We start from the raw sequence: 13422 nt of genomic DNA, 5'->3' as shown, positions 1-13422 counted from the left end.
TTAACAAAAAATATTTAAGTAGAAATTCTTAATATAACTACCAAACACGGTAAAAAAATTTCGTTAAATTTGTAACATTGGTAGTTGAACTTACACAGTGTATCTGTTTATGGAATATAAAACCACCATCTTAAATACCTACTAATAAAAAATTATACTATATATATAAAATGGTAATATAAAGGAAAGTTTAGTTAATTTGTACTATTTAGTTGGTAATTCCGTACAAATCATGTCTTAGTTGGTTGGTAATGGGTAGAATTGGAGTGGGGAACTCTGTCGTACACAGCGAAGTACCTAAAAGGGCAGAGTGAGTTAGTTCTTCTCTGTTTCAATCATTGACAAACACCTCACAAAGTAAATATGCTTACCATTTCCTATTTCCCTTTTCCCAAATTGTTTTTGTAAATTAATTTCTAACTTCTTTTCCAGCAAGAATTTTAAAAGTTAAGCATTCCTTCTGAGATAAATACGTACATAGTGTGGTAAAGATGTGGAATGATGAGAACAAGTGAACAACTACACTTTCAACTTTTTTATTTTCTTACATATCCCATAATGTGAATAGCCTGATAATAATGCCAATGACGACGCAATCCAAAATCCGAAGTTTCTCTAACTTAAATATGATTTGAATAAGTAAAGAAAGGAAAAATAGGATTGAAAAAATAAAACAAATAATCAAAGTGGGAATAAGATTTAGATTAAATTGTAAGCAAATCATTAATTAATTTTAGATCCCACTAATTATGAGTTATTGGAGTGTGTAGTGGGAAGCCTCTCTCCCAGTCCAAAACATATGCACACCATAAGACCACCACACTTCATAAAAATATGGACCTACCTGTTTTTATTTCTTCTTCATATAGTTTTATATTTTACTTCTCCTAATAACAACAAGTGGACTTGAAATTGTTGTGTGCATTCATATCCGTAGCTACCACGTAATTCGAATTTGAACCTCTTGAAATATTGTTAAAATATCAGGGAAAATGAACTATTCATGAGGTAGGAGGACTAAGCCAAGACACCAAATGATAACAACAAAAACCATTCGGCAGCTTTTGTAGCTTCCACCAAAAGAATTGTCAATCAACTCATATCAAATCTCATGAGTTGTCTGACTTTTTCAAAAAAATACATTTTGAAGGATCTGTGATCTAGTAGTTGAAGCAAACAAGCTGCGTGTCAGTGCATACAAGAAATATAGTCCCTTTATAATAATGAATGGGGTGGAATCTGGTAATTACTGCCGCATGTAGCAACTGGAAAGATAGGACTTCCCGTTATCTAGCCTGCTCTGTTCTGCAAGTTACAGTTTATACACTATGGCAAGAGCGGAACCGAAGGAAGTATGGGGAGAAACCTATTACGGCACCTTCTCTCATTCAAACAATCGATCGGCAGATGCTGGATCAACTCTTAGCTATTGCACTCAAGGGGGATCGAAAATCATCTTCAGTCTTTCAAATTCTTTTCATTCTCTCAAACACTGATGCAATAGTTGTAACAAAGTATTTCTTTTGAATATAATTTAACATTAAATTAAAAAAAATATATATAATAATGAATGACAAATTTTGTTATTTTAATCAAATCGAAGAATATTTGATGAAAACGGCAATCGACATTTTAACTTCAAATACAATCATATATCAAATTGTATTTGTTTTAGCACTTTAGAAAAATTCGGGATGAGTATATTATACATACATATATATATATATATATATTTCTACATGGTGGACGTTGGCGTTGGCATTGGCACGACGAAAAAAAGTGTTCGAAAACTTTTTTCTTAGTGCGTTCAACAAGAAGCAATAAACACATTGTTTTTAACAAATGCATTTATATCCATATTGAACGTCCTGACACAGTGAATGCATACCCCATTCAAATGTTGAACCAATATAATATGCGCAAGAACAATTGCACTCATATATATTTTTCTTGTGTAGGAAAATATTTCAAGGCAAAACATGAATCATAGTCATCATGCATTGATGGTAATCCTTTACTTAAAAAACATAGTATCACATAGGAACAAGAATGAAAAATAAAATAAATATATAAGTAATTCTAATCTCCGGCGAAGAAAAACCAAAAAATGTTGCCGGGAAAGAGTATATACAAAACTTATTGGGTGGCTGTAAAATTATCTACACTTGATCATATTTCATATTAGAAATTCAAAAAGAAGAAAGAAAATTAACTTACAATATCTTTTTATGGTATACTTTGGAACTCGGACACATTTTTGTTAGATAGTAGTAAATAAGATATACTCTCCTCTTCTTCCATCAGCTCCTACACCAACAACATAACGAAATTTTTTATTAACTTGTCATTATACCCGAGATCAACGGTTCTGACATATTTGCCTAAAAGCATGTGAATAATGCAAGCTTCTTGTAGCTAAGTATATAAGCTCATGTGGCTTACCTTTGCAAAATTTGGGTCAGCTACTGGTTTTTGAGGTCAGAGTGTCATCAAGAGCGTCGAATTCCCAGTCATTGATTTCATCTGCCAAGAACTCTTCTCCGTCATCCAGTTCCAGCTCGAGTTGTTTCTTTGCCGGGTCTTCTTCCTTCTCTGAGGATCCCTTTCTACTGTCGGGCGAATCATCATCAGCGGATAGTTTCAGGACTGTATCCGAAAGTGGAGTCTCGTGCGTCACTTTCAGGGACGGTGAGCGTGAAGAAGAGGTTCTAGAAGGAGACTCAATATCCAGAAGCGGACGTTCAATAGCCTCAAACTCTTCTTTTGTTTTGTCCAATGCCTCAAATAGTTCCTTCACTCTTTTATCGTCTTTCCTGGATCCAAAAGAACACCAAGCCAGGTCAGAGTAATGTTTGTTACTCATAATAAAAGTGCAGTCATAATTGTAAAGAAGAAAGGGCATGCTTTTTGAAACTTTACCTGGAGATACCTTCGGTCTGTGAATAGAATGGCTTTTTCATCGCATCCACAACACTTAATGTTGTTACAAACTGCTAAAGCTAATAAATAATCAGAAGAGATGTTATGGAAAAAAGGACAGGCAGAGTAGAAACTTGTGCCACAAGTTTCTGGCTCTGCAGTTGGAATCAAGCTTAGGAATGTTCTGTTTTATTATGCACGTTCAGAAAAGTTGTCTAGATGTCTGTATTTCATAAAGCCATTTACCTTAGCTTCAAGGTCAAGATACTCCTTCTCAAGCTGTTTTCTAGAATCGATTGGCTTTGTATCCATACTGTCTGTGATTTTCTCTGCTTCTAACCTAATATTTTCCCATATACACATAAGAGCTATCAGCCTAACTTAGTACAGTCAAATAAAATTTACAAGAACAGAGAAAGTATATATATTACCCTTTACTAGGTTCCAAACTTTCCACGACTCTTCGGATCTTGGGTATTGAAGGATCCAGTTGTTCCTGATTTAATATTAAGAATATGAATTTGAGATATTAATCTTTGGTTTACAGTCATGATAGGAATTAGAATCAGTTTTTTTTTTCAAAAAAACATTTTATTTACTGTATCTAATTTTGGGATGAACATTTTGAATTACCTTGTAGAAAGAGAGGAGTTGAACAATCAGATCGATGAAATGGTCACTATATCTCTCCATCTGACCACTTGAGTATTGAACCATGACGGAAGGTGGCAACAGACGGATCAAATGCAAAGTAATTAGGGAAGCAACAATAATAGCTGAGATATTTTGCATAGTGGAGATAAGACATACCTCACTTGGTTTTCTTTTTGTTGAGAAAATTTAGACTGGAGAATCCAAGTATCTTCCAAAAACTTGATCCATTTATTTACAACATCTGCCTCTACTCGGCATGAAGTTATTGAACGAGTCAGCTCTTCTTCCTACAACGTATGCCGGCCAAACATCATAACAAGCTGTTCTTATGGGCTAATTTGTTTACTATGCCTACGTTCCATCTAGCTAATGCAAGGGGAGAAGGACAAGTAGTAAAGTACCTTTGACTTCAGGTGCATAAGAATTTCATTACTTGCATTATCGAACTGCTCTCTTTCTTCTTGGGCATTGCGAAGGCGAGCCCGGGCAGACGTTATTGAGGTGTTGACCTTCATTTTCAAAAATACATGTAAAATCTGTAATATGACCCACAATTCTAAATCTCCAACCAGTTCACTAAATAAAACTTTTTGTGAAAGTTACCCTTTTCAGCTCAGCTTCAAGATCATCCTTGAGAATCTCAAGTTTCTTTAATTCTGCCGCTACATCCTGAAAATCACATTTGTACTTAGCCCATGTTGAAAACAGAAGTCCAAAGAGATTAGGGGTTGCAAACCTTTTCCAGCTGACTAACTTCATTAGTTTTTGAAACCCGGTAGCTAAGAGCTTCTTCCTTTTGGCTTCTGCTTTGTCATATGGAAAAAAAGATAGGTCTGAACTATGGTAGTAAAGATGATAGATAGAGTTTGAAATTTCAATGTTACATTTTCTCACCTGTGATCCACGATTCGCTTTTCTGCTTTCGAGGTAGAGTTGAGTAAGGATTCTGACAGAACTTTCAGTTTATCGATCTGCAAGTATATAAATAACGTAGATAATAATCTTCACTATTGCAAGACAGAATCTATGAAAAATTAAGAACAAAAAAGGTAAATGTTCTGGATCGTCTTGCAGATTCTCACCTTCTCACTGTGGCATTGAAGAGAATCAACATTGCCTAATGACTTTTTCCTAAGTAAAAGTGCTTCTAGCTTTGAAAAAGTGCGAACTTGCTCAAGAATTTCTCGGAGAGCCTGCATAATTTGAAAATATGAGGCCAAAAAGGTGAATGTTCCAAAGCTTTAAAGTGAACAATGTGGCAGTGAAAAGTAGGTGAGAATATCTTACCTCTGTTGATGCAGCAGTGCTTCCAGCGGTTTTTGAAGCATCTTCATTTGAAGCCTGCTCGAGAACCTTGAGCTTCGTCTTATCGAGTTTCTCCATCAGAGTATGGGCTTCAGTATCTACTCTGAGCCAGTTACAAACGCGAATCGAACCAACAGAAGTAAAATTTTAAGACAAAACATTCTTAAACTGCCATACAAAGCTTTCAATACAGGAACATTTGTGGAGATTATAAAAAGGTTCTGATCCAAGAATACCTTGCAAGATCAGCACTGATTTTTAGCCCTCCAATAGCACCTTGAACATATTGAAGCAGTTCCTCACGCTTTGCCTTAAAAAGACAGAAAAAAAATATGCATTACAAGGTGCAAGACCTCCAACAATTCAAGAATATTAAGATCCATTGAGATTGTTCATCATCTAGCAAGACAAGACAAGAACTCTGTTCCAAGGAACAGAGTCTAGGAAACAGAACATTTTTTCTTGCAAAATCCAGCACATCCTTACCAGAACTTCATCCTTGTACTTCAAAAACACCGTTGCTAAGTCCTGCACATTTTGAATCACTGCTTCGTGAGCTTCCTTCTCTCCTGATAAACAGAGCCTGTATGTACAAACAATAAACATTTGAGTTGAGATTCAAGATTTCACATTCAGTCACTTAAAAAGCTTCAACGGTAAGGGAAAACATCACCCAAACAGTTCAAGAAGCAGCTGGACTTCTTCCTCATTCGGCGCTTCCAAAATCTGATTCGCACAAAAGAGTAACACTCAGTGTATCAGGAATAAATTAAGAGTCTTTATGATCACTATTACAATGCCACAACAGGAGAAGCAATACAATGTATCTTGTCTTACATTGCATTATTCTAACTTACCATAGATAATACCATCCCTTCAAGTGCCTCACTATGAAGAAACACATCACGAAAAGTCATTGGCTCACCAAGACCAGGATCAACGTAATAAACCTATCCAGTTTCATAATTAACCAAACATGATTATAAACCTAAAACTGCTGAGCCAATCAAAGACATTGTGGATTTGCACTACTCACGGTGCTGAAATTCTTAGGAGAATCCTTGGAGGCTTCATCAGAAGAATTAGGATCATGATCAGCTTTGTGATTGTTACGTTCGCTATGCTCGAAACAAGAATAAGTTAATCTCTCGATCTCTCTTAGAGCAACGAGCCATCTTCTCAACAACTGCACTCTCTCGTTACCTCTCGAAGAAACCGAAACCTCTTCTAACCTCTTCACCGCGAGACTAAAGCTCTTCACATTCCTCGATCCCTGCGTTTTCGAATCAAAAACAAAACAACATCTCATCGGAGATTAAAATCTCAATATTCAAGATAAGAAGACGAGATTTGGAAACAAGATCAGGGGAAAAAAGAAACGTACGATGCGATCCTGGATCAGTTTAGCGCCTTCGGAAACGGCATTGCCGGCTGTAAGGACGACGGAATCGGCGACATTGCGAACGGTTCGTGTGATGTTGTTCTTCCCGCCGACTTCTACTGCTTTGTTTACCGCCGATCTCAACCACGACATCGCCGAGAGATTCTTACTTTTTGAATTTAAATTCGTTTTTTTTTTTTTTCTTCTTCGCCGATGATCGGATTTTGAATTTTGGTTAAAATAAGGGTCTCGTTCTGGTTTTTCTAAAACGATATATATTAATTACTTGGTTGGAGAAAATTAAGATCGCATATGGAAAAAAAAAAAAAAAAAAAACAGAGTGCAATGCGAGAGGAAGAGATTGGAGAACAAGTCAGACGGTGTTCTTTTTCAACATTTTCTTAGGTGTCTTTATTATTTAATTTTAATTTTTAAGTACTCAATTTGGATTAATTTGATAATTACGTATTCCAGCACCAAAATCATTTATTTTAAAACAAATGTTTAAATATATCATCTTCATAAAAAAAGGGAAAAAGCTAAAAAAGAAAGAAAAAGATTACCCATCATAGATTTTCTCATTCATCTAAACTTTAGTTTTGTTTTCCAAAAAAAAAAAAATCCAACTATTATTTCTTACAACAAAACAAAACTCATGATTATTTTTTGTTTGTTAAAATGGCCAGAAATTTATACAGTGGCCGCCGGCTTTTGTTTGTCATGCAATAATGCATGGTTAAAGATAGTTTTTTGTGGCCAACTTTTGTGTATGTTAATTCACGAATGATCACATATACTATTATGTAGTCACAGAATTTTTAAGTAAATAATATGTCATAGTCATAGAACAATTACGTAAAAGTCAACCTAAATCAAAGAAGAATTAATCAAGCTTGTCTTAGTCATATATGAAAGCAAGAGCTATAGCTCTAGATTAAGACAGAGAAAAGGAGGCTCAAACATATCTCTTCATTGATCAAACAAATGTTCAGAATACATCATTTGTCTGTATATAGAAGAAGACATGAGAAGACACAATGATCTAATAATTACAAAGGTAGATAGATGTGTGACAAGTGTCTCCATTAGCTGCATAAGATGGTGAGATAAGAGCAGCAAATTGGTCCTTGTTTGTACTATAACGTGAGATGTGTTTGGCATTACCTCCGTACATTGCAGAGCACATGAGGTGAGGATCTTTTTCTTGTTACTACCGTTGGAGACTGTGGTGAGAAAGCAAACTGTAGTGGGCTTGATCATATCTTCGAGACCCAGCTTTGGCTGATGGACTGAGTTTTCAGTGAGTCCAGTAGTGCTACTCCTTACAATATATAGCTCATGATTAATATATACTATGTTCTACGTCCGCGTAAACACGTATCGGAACTCGTAAGTCTAATCAAAATTATAGCCGACACAGATTATAATTTATAAGGCTACCAAAATATATCTGTATGTAAATATAGATTGATGCTTTTTGATAATTCATATAGTTTGATGTTGAAGGTTAAGAAAAATGTTGGACGGTCGACGAAAAAAAAAAAAAAAATGTTGGTCTGTTGTCGTATCAGGCTTACGTACACAATTCATAGTTGAATGTCTTCTGGTCTTGACTTAGTTTCGAGTACTAGTTTCTAATTGTCTTGGTCTTGTCTTAACAAACGCTTTTAAAATAACTGTAGTGCATGTAATTGTGGTTTGGTCGTGACTCGTGAACTGGTAGCAAGTGGACAGTTCAGATGTTTGATGTTTCTGAGTTCTGACTAATATTAATGATTATTTTACTTAATTTGTAGTTACCACTTGAAAATTATAATTTGGGCCGAGAGAAGACCATTCAAATTAATTAAAAGATCTAGAAAATGTTTGCTTTTTTTTTTTAATAACAAAAACTAGAAAAATGGGTGTTTTGTTTTGATGGTTGATATAGTTCTATTATATCCCTCGCACGTCGAAATGGCAAACATTTGGCTTGGACAAGCGATATATGTGAGGAAGTTATAAAATGTTTGCTAGATGTTTTGCTTTTTTCGGTAATTGTGATTTCAACTTAGCATTGACTTTTTATACATCCTATTTTAGCAATCTATACTCAAAAAAGGATTTTTGGATTTAAAAAGGTCGTATTCGCATGACGTGGCAGATCATATATCCTTTATATTGTCAACTAGCATCAAAATCTTTGTATCAAACTGAACTTTCTTTTACATGAAATTAACGATTTGAACTTATAAGCGATAAATAATGAAGGCGATTATCACAAAACAGATATTTACAGTTAAATATATAAATCATAAAGTTTGTATAGTATCAGCATCAATCTTTCTAAGAACATTACAGTTCGACCAATAGAACCTACGAGAACGCATTGACTCTCATGTGAACATTTGTTAATAAGAGAACTCATGAATCATGATTCAACAATTAATATGTAAGACAATTCTTTTTCTGAGGGTTATGAGATTTCTTGTAAGAATAGGTAAATGAAATGTACTCATCATTTTAGGTCCTATTTGTGAAGCGTATAGTATAAAGTCTTCAAAAACAGATATAACAGCCATACCAAACCATTATATGCCTACTTCTCCACGTTAGGCTTATATTAAGCATTTTTTGGGGGATATGTATTATATGCTTACTTCGTCACGTTGAGCTTATCCTATTATGTTGTAATTAGAATTTTTGTGTTTTCGTGTAGCCCACTCATCATCATACTATTGAAGTCGTATCCACATTTAATTTTGTTCCAATGACTTTTCTTTGTCCAATTTTGCTATATACTTCCCAAAAAATTACTAATCACTAATATAGGCATGTTGCACAGGACACCTACTGTAATAATGTTAGACTTTAAAGCTTATATTTGTTGAGGAGTACTGATTAATGAGAGGAGTAGGTGTACTGTCCAACATGCCCATCAGTTTGAATTGTAAATTTTGTTTCTTTTAAGGTGTTAATTGGTTCTCCCACTATCTTCTGCAAACGCTGCGTTTGCGAATGAATGCGGTTGCTAGTGGTTAGTACCAATCACACAAACCGCTTATAACCGTTTCCAACCGCTTGAAACCATTGAATTTTAAAAGTTTCTTTTCGCAATCGTTTGCAGTTGTGGACGATTGCGGTTGATTTTTTTTTTAAACAAAAAACATATTAATTGTACTGATTTTTTTTTCTTATCTGTTCTACCTAGCTATTGTATCCATTTAAAGATAAGAGAAAATAAAGTATGAATATGATTGAGAAGATTAGAAAATAAACAATTATAAGAATATAAGATTCCAATTAACAAAAACCTGAAAATAGCTGATTAACCAACTATAATACAAAAATTTTACCCGCTATTGCATCTGCTGGAAGATAGCTAATTATAATTAAACATTTATATAATTATATATTACATATATATTATGTTTTAACCGTTATTGCATCCGCTGGTCAACCAGTCGTAAGACCCCCGCAAATGCACCTATTTTAAAACACTAAAGAAGTTATATTCAAAATGTTTAATAACGCTTGAAACCGCAACCACCTGTTTTCGCAGTTTTCCGCAATCGTAACGGCAAACGCTGTGTTTGTGTTTGAACCAGTCAAGTCCTAAATCAGTTTCTTTTATTTTGAACATGTTGAAGGTCTAGTCTTTGCAGTTTTTAAAATAAAATATCTTGCCACGCATGTATGTGATTGATTCTGAACATGTAATGAATATACATAGACTACATACAATAAATGTTACCAAATAACATGTTTAGTTATAACCAAATACAAACTAAACTACAAATAAGTTAGGAGATTATTTGATGTTTTATAAATAAAATAGGTCAATTAGCTTAACAGTTTTATTTATTTAGTGTTTTGATTGAGAAAAGGGAAGGTGACTTTCGTTTGCTAGACCAAAAACATGTTTTCTCTTTAGTTTTGGAATGTCAGCTAAAAAAACACAAGACAGTCTTCGAGAAGTGGTGAGATGTTGATAGAAGAAAAAAAAACAACAATTTTATATCATTATTATCATATGATAGGTACGAGTTTGCTGGTTTAACACGATTTGGACATCTACTAAATTTCGATGTACATAATTCTCTCAACCATCAACACCATATGTACTAATAGTACTATTATAGTTTTTTTTTCCAACCGCATAAAACCCGTGTAACGAAACCCAAGTTATTAAACAAACACTAAAAAATAGCAAATTTTGAAAGTAGCTTAAGCTAATAGACATGACGAAAAACAGAGAAGGGGTTTTTAATTTGTACAACTTCTCACCAACCCAAATACTTTTAGGTTAATACATTACATCAAAAATATATACAAAACCAAAAAGAAATCGTTAGACACTTAAGAGATAGATTACCAACTATTTTGACCATTTCGTATCTCTTTCATTCTTCTAACGAAAGCTTTTTCCTTATATAGTTTCTCTCATCATTCGTATTCATATCTTCTTTGTGGGTATGAGTTGTAAAACCCATTTAACCTGAAAAATATAAGAAGAAGAAGAAAAAAACATAGAAAATGTCTGGCTTGCTCGGTAAATTATCTCCATCCAAACGTGTAACTAGCAACAATGATCTTCCTCTGTTTTATGTGAACCAAACGTCCATGGAGCCTCAAAGATGTCCAAGAGACACGCCTAGAGTCTCTGTCACATTCGCGGAGCTTCTTATGAACGTGGAGGATGCAAGGAATGACCAAAGTACAACTCGCCGGACACTGGAAATGGCCTCACCTATCACTTCTTCTGCATCATCTTTCGATACATGGACTTCAGCTCCAGCTTCTTCGTTATCATCTTCCCCGTTTGTTCTTTCTTTTAACGACTTGACCTATAGTGTGAAGAGCCAGAAGAGGTTCAATCCCCTTGCTTGCTACGGGAAGTCACGAAATGGTTCCTCCGTGAACACTAAGATACTACTGAACAGTATTTCAGGTGAAGCACATGAAGGGGAGATGATGGCGGTTCTTGGAGCTAGTGGTTCTGGTAAATCAACACTAATCGATGCATTAGCCAACCGGATCGCAAAAGACAGTCTCAAAGGCTCTATCACCTTAAACGGAGAAGTTCTTGAATCCCGTCTACAGAAAGTCATATCGGCTTACGTGATGCAAGACGACCTTCTCTTCCCAATGCTTACCGTGGAGGAAACTCTAATGTTCTCTGCAGAGTTCAGACTCCCTCGTTCACTCTCCAAGAAAAAGAAGAAAGCAAGAGTTCAAGCTCTGATTGACCAACTAGGCTTAAGAAACGCTGCAAAAACAGTGATTGGTGATGAAGGCCACAGAGGTGTGTCTGGAGGAGAAAGGAGAAGAGTTTCAATTGGAATCGACATAATCCATGACCCGATTATACTCTTTCTCGACGAACCAACCTCGGGACTTGACTCCACTAGTGCATACATGGTTATCAAAGTGCTTCAGAGAATCGCACAAAGTGGCAGCATAGTTATCATGTCGATCCATCAGCCAAGTTACAGAATCATGGGTTTGCTAGATAAGTTAATCTTCCTTTCAAGAGGTAACACGGTCTACAGCGGCTCACCAACACATCTCCCTCAGTTCTTCTCAGAATTCGAGCACCCGATTCCTGAAAACGAGAACAAAACAGAGTTCGCACTCGATCTCATCCGTGAGCTAGAAAACTCAGCGGAAGGAACCAAAACACTCGTCGAGTTCCACAAGCAATGGCGAGCAAAGCAAGCACCAAGCTATAACAACAGAAACACCAACGTAACCCTCAAAGAAGCGATAACAGCAAGTATCTCTAGAGGGAAACTTGTCTCAGGGGCAACAAACAACACATCAAACCTAACAACCTCATTCCAAACATTCGCAAACCCTTTCTGGATCGAAATGATCGTCATAGGCAAACGCGCTATACTAAACTCAAGAAGACAACCAGAGCTCTTGGCAATGCGGCTAGGAGCCGTAATGGTCACAGGAATCATCTTAGCCACAATGTTCACTAATCTAGACAATTCCCCAAAAGGAGTCCAAGAACGTTTAGGGTTCTTCGCATTCGCAATGTCCACAACATTCTACACATGTGCTGAAGCTATCCCCGTCTTCTTACAAGAACGTTACATATTCATGAGAGAAACAGCTTACAACGCTTACCGAAGATCCTCATACGTTCTCTCTCAATCCATAATCTCAATCCCTGCTTTAATCTTCCTCTCCGCGAGCTTCGCCGCCACAACGTTCTGGGCAGTTGGACTCGCCGGTGGATCCAGCGGGTTCCTCTTCTTCTACCTCACGATCCTCGCCTCGTTCTGGGCAGGAAGCTCCTTCGTAACGTTCCTCTCCGGAGTTGTCTCCAACGTGATGCTCGGATTCACAGTCGTCGTAGCGATCTTAGCCTACTTCCTCCTCTTCTCCGGATTCTTCATCTCCAGAGATCGTATCCCACTCTACTGGATCTGGTTTCATTACCTCTCCTTAGTGAAATACCCTTACGAAGGAGTGTTGCAGAACGAATTCGAAGATCCGACGAAATGCTTTGTCAGAGGAGTTCAGATATTTGACAACTCGCCGCTGGGGCAGGTCTCCGAGGCGATGAAACTGACTCTGTTGAAGAGCATGAGCGGTGTATTGGGGATCAATGTGACGGCGGAGACGTGTGTGACGACTGGGATTGATATATTGAAGCAGCAAGGGATTACGGATATAAGTAAATGGAATTGTTTGTGGATCACGGTTGCATGGGGTTTCTTCTTTAGGGTTTTGTTTTATTTTACACTCTTGATTGGGAGCAAGAACAAACGGAGGTGATTGTTTAACCTTTTTTTTGGTTGTTTTGTGAAATTTCAGGAAAAAATAAAATATGTAATTTATTTTCTTTTTTTACCACCTAAAATATTTGTATTTCTTCATTATAAACTTATATTTAATCAATTTATTCAATGTTTTAAATACATATGAATAATTTTAACATATTGACTTGATCAATTGTGATTAGAGAGTGTAACAATTGTAATTATTAATTAAACACAAAAAATTGCAAACCTATTCTTTTGAAAATCTATAATTGTATACTTTCCAAAAAAATTGTTTTGCTATAAATGGGCTTTAATATAGTTTTAGGCCCAATAGATTGCAAAATGGTAAGTATCGGTAACATGACATCTTCGATTCTTATCTTTTTTTGGCTAAACGCCTTATACCGG

The 13422-nt window shown here is 35.9% G+C and overlaps 2 protein-coding genes across 2 annotated transcripts; one reads left to right on the top strand and one right to left on the bottom strand.

Annotated features, from left to right (window-relative positions):
- LOC104792524 (centromere-associated protein E-like) lies at nt 2051–6553 on the bottom strand. Its single transcript, XM_010518702.2, has 19 exons — nt 6263–6553; nt 5915–6151; nt 5736–5828; nt 5552–5604; nt 5365–5461; nt 5115–5188; nt 4861–4981; nt 4656–4766; nt 4468–4544; nt 4310–4376; nt 4177–4242; nt 3975–4082; nt 3730–3860; nt 3553–3619; nt 3351–3415; nt 3166–3259; nt 2920–2990; nt 2443–2813; nt 2051–2307 (listed from the first exon to the last, which is right to left on the bottom strand). The coding sequence occupies exons 1-18, from the start codon at nt 6410–6412 to the stop codon at nt 2459–2461; spliced, it is 2037 nt and encodes a 678-aa protein (XP_010517004.1). The 5' UTR covers nt 6413–6553; the 3' UTR covers nt 2051–2307; nt 2443–2458.
- On the top strand, nt 10628–13096 carry LOC104792523 (ABC transporter G family member 2). Its single transcript, XM_010518701.2, has one exon. The coding sequence runs from the start codon at nt 10775–10777 to the stop codon at nt 13025–13027; it is 2253 nt and encodes a 750-aa protein (XP_010517003.1). The 5' UTR covers nt 10628–10774; the 3' UTR covers nt 13028–13096.

The sequence above is a fragment of the Camelina sativa genome, chromosome 6 (genome assembly GCF_000633955.1).
Source record: "Camelina sativa cultivar DH55 chromosome 6, Cs, whole genome shotgun sequence".
NCBI classification, from domain to species: Eukaryota; Viridiplantae; Streptophyta; class Magnoliopsida; order Brassicales; family Brassicaceae; genus Camelina; species Camelina sativa.
The sequence above is the reverse complement of the archived record's forward strand: the minus strand, read 5'-3'. Positions and strand labels throughout refer to the sequence as shown.

Bases quoted from the DNA above. Each gene is read 5' to 3' on its own strand.
- LOC104792524 (XM_010518702.2), bottom strand. From the start codon at position 6,412: ATGTCGTGGTTGAGATCGGCGGTAAACAAAGCAGTAGAAGTCGGCGGG. The intron at 6,152-6,262 runs GTACGTTTCTTT...TCGAAAACGCAG, and splicing joins AACTGATCCAGGATCGCATC to GGATCGAGGAATGTGAAGAG. The intron at 5,605-5,735 runs GTAAGTTAGAAT...TGTGCGAATCAG, and splicing joins AAGGGATGGTATTATCTATG to ATTTTGGAAGCGCCGAATGA.
- LOC104792523 (XM_010518701.2), top strand. From the start codon at position 10,775: ATGTCTGGCTTGCTCGGTAAATTATCTCCATCCAAACGTGTAACTAGC.